General features: G+C 39.5%; 1 protein-coding gene across 1 annotated transcript; it reads right to left on the bottom strand.

Annotated features, from left to right (window-relative positions):
• Positions 1 to 3,024: 3,024 nt before the first annotated feature.
• On the bottom strand, positions 3,025 to 9,311 carry LOC135524180 (cytochrome P450 2F2-like). Its single transcript, XM_064951457.1, has 9 exons — positions 8,946 to 9,311; positions 7,652 to 7,814; positions 7,309 to 7,461; positions 7,003 to 7,163; positions 5,588 to 5,761; positions 5,310 to 5,448; positions 4,960 to 5,147; positions 4,695 to 4,836; positions 3,025 to 4,607 (listed from the first exon to the last, which is right to left on the bottom strand). Exons 1-9 carry the CDS (start codon positions 9,243 to 9,245, stop codon positions 4,423 to 4,425), a joined length of 1,605 nt encoding a protein of 534 aa, XP_064807529.1. The 5' UTR covers positions 9,246 to 9,311; the 3' UTR covers positions 3,025 to 4,422.
• Positions 9,312 to 10,127: the final 816 nt, after the last annotated feature.

The following is a 10,127-nucleotide window of genomic DNA, read 5'->3' as shown; positions in this document are numbered from 1 at the left end:
TTTAACTGTATTAAGGTTTCAACACATATTGTCACGCACAGAAGAACAACGTCTGGATATTGAAATCATGTCATGTTTTAACTTACTTTCAACATTGTCATTATGTTAATATTTACAGGTCTGATAAAAAAATCTATCAGGCTGTTTGGCAGCTACAGTTAGTCGGAAGTCATTAAAACTTATTTTTCAACCACTCCACAAATTTCTTGTTAACAAACTATAGTTTTGGCAAGTCGGTTAGGACATCTACTTTGTGTATGACACAAGTAATTCTTCCAAAAATTGTTTACAGACACATTATTTCACTTTTAATTCACTGTATCACAATTCCAGTGGTCAGAAGTTTACATACACCAAGTTGAATGTGCCTAATTGACATCAGTTGAGTCAATTGGAGGTGTAACTGTAGATGTACAGTGCCTTGAGAAAGTATTCGGCCCCCTTGAACTTTGCGACCTTTTGCCACATTTCAGGCTTCAAACATAAAGATATAAAACTGTATTTTTTTGTGAAGAATCAACAAGTGGGACACAATCATGAAGTGGAACGACATTTATTGGATATTTCAAACTTTTTAACAAATCAAAAACTGAAAAATTGGGCGTGCAAAATTATTCAGCCCCCTTAAGTTAATACTTTGTAGCGCCACCTTTTGCTGCGATTACAGCTGTAAGTCGCTCGGGGTATGTCTCTATCAGTTTTGCACATCGAGAGACTGAAATTCTTTCCCATTCCTCCTTGTAAAACAGCTCGAGCTCAGTGAGGTTGGATGGAGAGCATTTGTGAACAGCAGTTTTCAGTTCTTTCCACATTCTCGATTGGATTCAGGTCTGGAATTTGACTTGGCCATTCTAACACCTGGATATGTTTATTTTTGAACCATTCCATTGTAGATTTTGCTTTATGTTTTGGATCATTGTCTTGTTGGAAGACAAATCTCCGTCCCAGTCTCAGGTCTTTTGCAGACTCCATCAGGTTTTCTTCCAGAATGGTCCTGTATTTGGCTCCATCCATCTTCCCATCAATTTTAACCATCTTCCCTGTCCCTGCTGAAGAAAAGCAGGCCCAAACCATGATGCTGCTACCACCATGTTTGACAGTGGGTATGGTGTGTTCAGGGTGATGAGCTGTGTTGCTTTTACGTCAAACATAACATTTTGCATTGTTGCCAAAAAGTTCAATTTTGGTTTCATCTGACCAGAGCACCTTCTTCCACATGTTTGGTGTGTCTCCCAGGTGGCTTGTGGCAAACTTTAAACAACACTTTTTATGGATATCTTTAAGAAATGGCTTTCTTCTTGCCACTCTTCCATAAAGGCCAGATTTGTGCAATATACGACTGATTGTTGTCCTATGGACAGAGTCTCCCACCTCAGCTGTAGATCTCTGCAGTTCATCCAGAGTGATCATGGGCCTCTTGGCTGCATCTCTGATCAGTCTTCTCCTTGTATGAGCTGAAAGTTTAGAGGGACTCTTGGTAGATTTGCAGTGGTCTGATACTCCTTCCATCTCAATATTATCGCTTGCACAGTGCTCCTTGGGATGTTTAAAGCTTGGGAAATCTTTTTGTATCCAAATCCGGCATTAAACTTCTTCACAACAGTATCTCGGACCTGCCTGGTGTGTTCCTTGTTCTTCATGATGCTCTCTGCGCTTTTAACGGATCTCTGAGACTATCACAGTGCAGGTGCATTTATACGGAGACTTGATTACACACAGGTGGATTGTATTTATCATCATTAGTCATTTAGGTCAACATTGGATCATTCAGAGATCCTCACTGAACTTCTGGAGAGAGTTTGCTGCACTGAAAGTAAAGGGGCTGAATAATTTTGCACGCCCAATTTTTCAGTTTTTGATTTGTTAAAAAAGTTTGAAATATCCAATAAATGTCGTTCCACTTCATGATTGTATCCCACTTGTTGTTGATTCTTCACAAAAAATACAGTTTTATATCTTTATGTTTGAAGCCTGAAATGTGGCAAAAGGTCGCAAAGTTCAAGGGGGCCGAATACTTTTGCAAGGCACTTTATTTCAAAGCCTACCTCCAAACTCAGTGCCTCTTTGCTTGACATCATGGGAAACTCAAAAGAAATCAGCCAATACCTCAGAAAAAAATTGTAGACCTCCACAAGTCTGGTTCATCCTTGGGAGCAATCTCCAAACGCCTGAAGGTACCACGTTCATCTGTACAAACAATAGTATACAAGCATAAACACCATAGGACCACGCAGCCATCATACCGCTCAGGAAGGAGACATGTTCGGTCTCCTAGAGATGATCGCACTTTTGTGTGAAAAGTGCAAATCAATCCCAGAACAACAGCAAAGGACCTTGTGAAGATGCTGGAGGAAACAGGTACAAAAGTATCTATATCCACAGTAAAACGAGTCATACATGTGTATATCGACACAACCTGAAAGGCCGTTCAGCAACGAAGAAGCCACTCCTCCAAAACCGCCATAAAAAAGCCAGACTACGGTTTGCAACTGCACATGACCTCAATCCTATAGAAAATGTGTGTGCAGAACTGAAAAAGCATGTGCGAGTAAGGAGGCCTACAAACCTGACTCAGTTATACCAGCTCTGTCCGGAGGAATGAGTCACAATTCACCCAACTTATTGTGTGAAGCCTGTGGAAGGCTACCTGAAACTTTTGACCCAAGTTAAACAATTTAAAGGCAATTTTACCAAATACTAATTGAGTGTATGTAATCTTCTGAATGTGATGAAAGAAATAAAAACTGAAATAAATAATTCTCTCTGCTATTATTCTGACATTTCACATTCTTAAAATAAAGTGGTGATCCTAACTGACCTAAAACAGTGAATTTTTACTGGGATTAAATATCAGGAATTGTGAAAAACTGAGTTTAAATGTCCTTGGCTAAGGTGTATGTAAACTTCCAACTTTAACTTTAAGTTTTGTTTTACCTTTATTTAACTAGGCAAGTTGTACTATTATAAACTGTCCATGAACTATGTGAAAGGTGCTGTGTTGATAAAGTACACTGCAGTAAAATATCCCACATTACATTTTTTATTAAGAATTCATCAAGCCACAGATTCCCACAATAAGTTTTGAAAGTACTATCCCATAAAACTGGTACTGAAAGCCTATTAGTATACCTTTATTTCAACAAGGAACACAGACTGAGACCAAGGTCTCTTTTACAGCCCTGTGTACACATACAGTTCAGGTACAATGATTAAGAAATTGCTCAAGACAAACAAAACCATCACAAATAACACAAAAAACATACAGCAGCAGATTATTACATTTACACATCGGTTATTCCCCTAACAGGTTATTCCCCTAACAGCACAAGAACTTGCATTACCCAAAACAGTTACAGGCAATACAAAAATAAAAATCCTCTAATAAATGTTTAAAATGGGCAAGTGGGACAAGAGTCTCAAGTTTAAGTTTAGTCTGCAGGCTATTCCATGGGCAAGGAGCGTAACAGGAAAAGGCAGCAATACCCAACTCTGGAAACCACATGGGCCTCAAGTGTAATCCATACTTGAGACTTGGTTTTTAGGAATTCTAATTCTAATATTGATGAGTGATGATAAGAAGATAGTTTATTCAGAAGTGCTTTATAGACAAACACGAAAGCATGTTGTTCTCATCTCATGGACAGCGAAGTCCAACCCACATTTTGATATAAAACACAGAGGTGAGTTCTGTAGCTAGCGCCCGTAATAAACCTAAATGCGCAATGATAAATAGCATCCAGCGATTTAAGTGTTGATGCCGTAGCATACACGTTGATAATATCCCCATAATCTATAACAGACATAAAAGTAGCTTGCACAATTTGTATTCTATTTGTAGAGGACAAACATGTTGTTTCTAGAGGAAGCCTAGCTTGATTTTTAGCCGTTTACAAAGTTCGTCAATATGCATTTTAAAAGACAGGGATATGGTTGGATGATAAAGTAAGTATATTTATATGCAGAGACCTTATTCATTCGAGAACCATCTAAGCTCGCAAGTGCAAGTGTATTTTTGAACAACCTTTTGAACCTATTAAAAATCATAAACTGTGTTTTCTTTTCAGCTGTACAAAAGACCCTTGTAATATCTTAAAATCTGTCTCCAATAGTGATAATGCTTGGTCAGCCATTGAAGCGATAGAGTACATGACAGTGTCATCAGCATATAAATGAATTTGACACTTTCTTATCTCATCACAGATATTGTTTATGTAGAGAGTGAACATCAGAGATTCCCCATCAATGGTGTGTGTAATGAGTCCTATATTACATATTCACATAAGCAAATTGTGACAAATGAAAAACAAAAATGTGTTAAGCACAAATACATATAGATATTGTAATTATTCTACTTAATTCAACTATTACACATTATATTACACCAATTCTATTTGATCTCCGTCTAGAATAGCTTCCTCCTAACTAGTTCCCTCTCAGTCTAACACCCAGTCTGTAGGGTTTGGGGGACAGGGTTACACCAAACACAGGGGTGTAGTCAGGTTCCCCCGCATCCTCAGGCCAGACAAACTTGAAGCGTCGCAGCAGAGTGACCATGATCAGGAAGAGCTCCATGCGAGCGAGTCCTTCTCCAAGACACATTCGGGGCCCTGCAACAACAACAAACTGTATGAGCCCTTTATGTATTATGATGTCAACAACATCAGAGAAGCACTTTGTTTTGCTCTATCCCTCACCTGCAGAGAACGGCATAAAGGCCTCGGGCTTCTCAAACTCGCCCTGCTCGTTCAGGAAGTTTAAGGGGTTGAACTCATGGGGGAATTTCCACTGACCCTCTTCAGACAGCACAGAGGTAAGGTTTGGAATGATCAAAGTACCCTGCAAGTAAGAAATGGAGAGAGAGGATGAGACATATCCAAGTGGAGAAGAAATAAGGAACATTATGTTAGAGATTTTGAAATGAGAAGACAAGACATTTTTAGATGTATTGCTGCTTCTCACCTTTGGGATACTGTAGCCCATCACCTCAGTGTCTCTGGTGGTGCTATGAAACACACTGAGGGGGACAGTACTGGCGATGCGCTGACTCTCGTGGGTCACTGCCTGAGTGTAAGGCATCCTGTGCCTGTCCTCAAAAGATGCGTGTTCTTTCCCCTCCAGTACCGTGTCAATTTCCTGCTGACACCTCTCTGAGAAGACCAAAGGAAGGGATTTTGTCAACAAAAGGACTTAAGTCAAAAGTGCTTATCAAAATTGCTTGACACCTTTTTGTTTTAGGAATGAGATACAACAACTCTATTAGTAGAAAGACACTTTCTGAATGTCAGCATTAGAAGATAAAGCAAACAGACCCTGAATCTCTGGATGGGTCATGAGGTAGAGGAAAGCAGTGAGCAGTGTGTTGGAGGTGGTGTCTGTTCCAGCAAAGTGCAAGTCCAGGACGTACATTATGAGTTGGGCTTCTGAAAAAGAAGATCCATCATCTCCTCTCTGGTGGGGAGAGTACAGCAGTGTCAGATGTAAACTGTGATGATTCTGAAGGCACTGTACAACCTAGTCATAATGATAGATGATGTGGTCAAACCCGCTAATCTAAGCACTTAAACTCCCATAAACAAAATGAACACACTTTGTCAAGTTCATCCAGGTAGGAGTCAATGAAGTCCCTTGGCGCCCCAGGAATCCTGGTTTCCTTATGCTGAGTGACGAGTCCAAGAGACATCTGTCTGCAACAAATTGCATTTTGAAAGGCCTTCTGGAATGGCAAGGGAAGGTGTCGGAGCATGGGCAATGTGTCGTAAAGCTGTGGAGAAAGACCAAGTAATGAGTCAGAACTACTATTGCACTATCCATTAACTATGCTTCCATGAACTTTTCCTGTGATTGCTTTTGTCGACATTTAGTAAGTGTGCATAAAAAAAATAGATGTGACAATTGCCTGCTAGGGTGTGTTTCCATTTAACTATCTTGTGTCGATGAAAACAGCTGGACGCAATGAAGTCACGATTAAAATACATACAGACAAACACTTATATATCACAAATATACACACACACACACACATACATACAGTGCCTTGCGAAAGTATTCGGCCCCCTTGAACTTTGCGACCTTTTGCCACATTTCAGGCTTCAAACATAAAGATATAAAACTGTATTTTTTTGTGAAGAATCAACAACAAGTGGGACACAATCATGAAGTGGAACGACATTTATTGGATATTTCAAACTTTTTTAACAAATCAAAAACTGAAAAATTGGGCGTGTAAAATTATTCAGCCCCTTTACTTTCAGTGCAGCAAACTCTCTCCAGAAGTTCAGTGAGGATCTCTGAATGATCCAATGTTGACCTAAATGACTAATGATGATAAATACAATCCACCTGTGTGTAATCAAGTCTCCGTATAAATGCACCTGCACTGTGATAGTCTCAGAGGTGCGTTAAAAGCGCAAAGAGCATCATGAAGAACGAAGAACAAGGAACACACCAGGCAGGTCCGAGATACTGTTGTGAAGAAGTTTAATGCCGGATTTGGATACAAAAAGATTTCCCAAGATTTAAACATCCCAAGGAGCACTGTGCAAGTGATAATATTGAAATGGAAGGAGTATCAGACCACAGCAAATCTACCAAGACCTGGCCGTCCCTCTAAACTTTCAGCTCATACAAGGAGAAGACTGATCAGAGATGCAGCCAAGAGGCCCATGATCACTCTGGATGAACTGCAGAGATCTACAGCTGAGGTGGGAGACTCTGTCCATAGGACAACAATCAGTCGTATATTGCACAAATCTGGCCTTTATGGAAGAGTGGCAAGAAGAAAGCCATTTCTTAAAGATATCCATAAAAAGTGTCGTTTAAAGTTTGCCACAAGCCACCTGGGAGACACACCAAACATGTGGAAGAAGGTGCTCTGGTCAGATGAAACCAAAATTGAACTTTTTGGCAACAATGCAAAACGTCGCAAAGTTCAAGGGGGCCGAATACTTTCGCAAGGCACTGTATGTAAGTATACAGTCACCAAAAATTAATTATGTATAATACCATAGCCCAGGGTCCATTGGCGATCTTTGCGTTCTCAGTGTAGAGCCTCACGAAGGTCTTAAGAAACTCATCGTTATAGTCATAACGCGACCCAAAGAGGACAAGGCAGATGATATTGGATGCAGCATTGTGGAAGAGAACCTGTGGGTTCATGGATTTTCCTGTGGAAAAATAACAGTATTACTTTGATAAGAGATACTTTGTTCTCTTTAACGTTGAGCAAGAGGGTAATCTGTATAAGGACATCTGTTAAATGGCCATGTTCCTACAAAACAAAACACAATTTTATATGCTCCACTTTCATACCAACGTTTTTCGCCAAGGGTGCAATGAGGTGTGATATCTCCCCCAGAATCCTCTCCTCCATGGACTGCTTCCCCAGACCAAAGTTTTTCAGGGTCATTAGGGCGAAGCGACGATGCTCTTTCCAGCTGGAGCCATAGTCCACAAGAATGACACCTGAGATAGTTTATTACAATAGGTAAGTATTTTTTGACATATCAATCAAATTATAGTTATGTTCTAAAGGGCAAAAAAATGGAATAGAAAGAAAAGGTTGCTTCAGAATAGAGCTCTTCACCGTAATAGATTTAAATGTTTTCTTGTTGATATCAATAATGTCCTGTACTATATTTTTTGATAATATTACCTTTTCCTTCTGTGACATGGTTGATCATAAGGTCTTGTGGTCTTCCTGCAAAATCTGCAGCCCTGGTAACCAGGGCCTCCTTCATAGATTCAAGCCCATTGAGAATCACAGCTGGCCTTCCACCAATATAAAGACTGAAAACATTCCCATAGCGCTTCGCCAACTACAGAATGGGACATATTAAAGGATTTGTTCACTATTTTTAAACCAAATCTGATTTTAAAAAACATGTAAATGGCATGTTATGGAATGGTCCAGACACCTTTTTAGTAATTTAATTTGGTTTTGAGAAACTATCCCCAACCACAATAAACTTTCATCATTGCTCATTCTGCAGTATGGGAGCTACAGGAAAACATGAACTGTGTAATTCCAAACATCTGTAAAGTTATATTCCATTTGTGCAACTTAGCTGCTTCTCCGTGTAACCAGGGCAGCACAGCTGGTCGGGGGAAACCGCTCAAGTCCTGAAAATTGATAAAGTTCGGAATTACACAATTTCATGTGTACCACATCTAAAGATCTGCATCACTATACTGAGAGGTTTGTCATTTCTAAAAGGGTGTATTTGGATGGTTTTGGAGCCTTTGTTGATGTTTTACATAACTCCCATACTGCAGAACGAGCGATGTGGAAGTGAAATCGCAAAAACTAAAGTCTCTGGACTCTTCTAGAGACCCTTTGGGGCAGCAGGTAGCCTAGTGGTTAGAGTGTTGGGACAGTAACCGAAAGGTTTCTGGATCAAATCCCCGAGCTGACAAGGTACAAATCTGTCGTTCTGTCCCTGAACAAGGCAGTTAACCCACTGTTCCCCGGTAGGCTGTCATTGTAAATAATTATTTGTTCTTAACTGACGTGTCTAGTAAAATAAAGGTCAAATAAAATAAATAAATAAATGGAAAAAAATTCTATATAACATGCCATTTACATGAAAAATATAGATTTGGTTAAAAAAAGTGAACTAATCCTTTAAGAATATTAAAGTTGCATTAAATGCTATTTTGTTAATGAAATTGTTGAATTGAGTAAAACTGTGATTAGAAAATCAGTTCTTTGTCATACCAAGGCCATCAAAGTATGGATTTAAGATTACAGGAAACAAACAGCATACAGAGCACCACTTATTACGCAATTATAGACATACGTGCAAAGGTTGCTGAGATACAATTATTTGATAGATGTTATGTTCATATTGCAAAAAGGAAATATTAATTTAACCTGACACATCCAAGTAATGCTTATTGATTCTTCAGGAGAGTTAAAATAGCATAATAGAGTTTTATACAAAGCATACCTTCTCCAGGTCCTTCATAGGATTCCCCAAGCTCAGATGCAGCAGATTCCCAAATATTGGAATGGGTTGTGGACCAGGAGGAAAGTTTGGGGGTCTTTTAACCTTCAAGAAGAAGAAGAGGAGGCAGATGCATATCCACAGCAGAACGAACGAGCCCAACATACTTGTTGTTCTGTTCCAACCACAGCAGTGACTGCACTCTGCTCTACTTTTCTCCAAAGCTATAGACATGCGCGTACACGGATGCGCGAACACGGATGCGCGTACACGGACGAGCGTAGTCATCCACAGTTTAAACATACATTTTCACTAAAAACTAGTTGTGTTGTATAGACGACTAGAATTATCACACTTGTCCTTGTCACTAGCTAGGTTTCCATCCAATTTTCATGCGAATATTCTAAAATATACACGTTTTCCCACCAGTAAAAAGCAGTGCGTGATGACGTAATACACACAACATTTACTTTTTCGCTTCAATTTTCGTGTACCGAATACAAATCTAAAATTCAACCTGTTTCCATGGCATTTTCAACTCCACCGATATGTATCACAAAAACGGTTGTGTTGAATAGCAAATGTGTCTACTCTGGTCTCTGGCACGTGCGCTCCAGCCAACAGTTTGCAGATACAGTACAAGTAAACTGTGCTGGTAGGCTAGTCTACATTATGAGATTATTATGGATAAAAGCGATAATATTTTTCTTTGTCAAACGGCTATATTCATTGGAAAGGAGCATCAAGATCACCGTGCACTTTCACCACCCTGTGAAGTTAATCCTAATTTATTAGCCTAATTAACCGCATCCCACACGCCATATTATGGCGACTCCACGTCTAAAAGAAAATGGAGATAATGTCTAGATGCATTTTACTGTGGAGATCAAGTTTATAAATTGTCTGTCTGGGCTGATGTGATTAGACAGTGGATTGTGCAGGTTGATGGAACAGAGTGGAATAGACACCGGCTGGAATGCGGACCCGCCCGTTGTACAATGCATCAATATTTGCGCATAAAGGCGTAGAATTATGGTCTCATTTATCAGCTGTGATCAGGCAATATTAAATATTGCTAACTGTTTTAATAGAAACAGTTTACTTTCGTGTCAAGTACATCGATTACATTTTACAGTGTAGTTTTTCTAAGTAGCTCATATTTTGCAGACGGCCCCTGAGCTTCAG

This window comes from Oncorhynchus masou, chromosome 31 (assembly GCF_036934945.1).
Source record: "Oncorhynchus masou masou isolate Uvic2021 chromosome 31, UVic_Omas_1.1, whole genome shotgun sequence".
NCBI lineage: Eukaryota > Metazoa > Chordata > Actinopteri > Salmoniformes > Salmonidae > Oncorhynchus > Oncorhynchus masou.
Note: the sequence above shows the minus strand (reverse complement) of the source record. Positions and strands in the feature narration are given on the sequence as shown.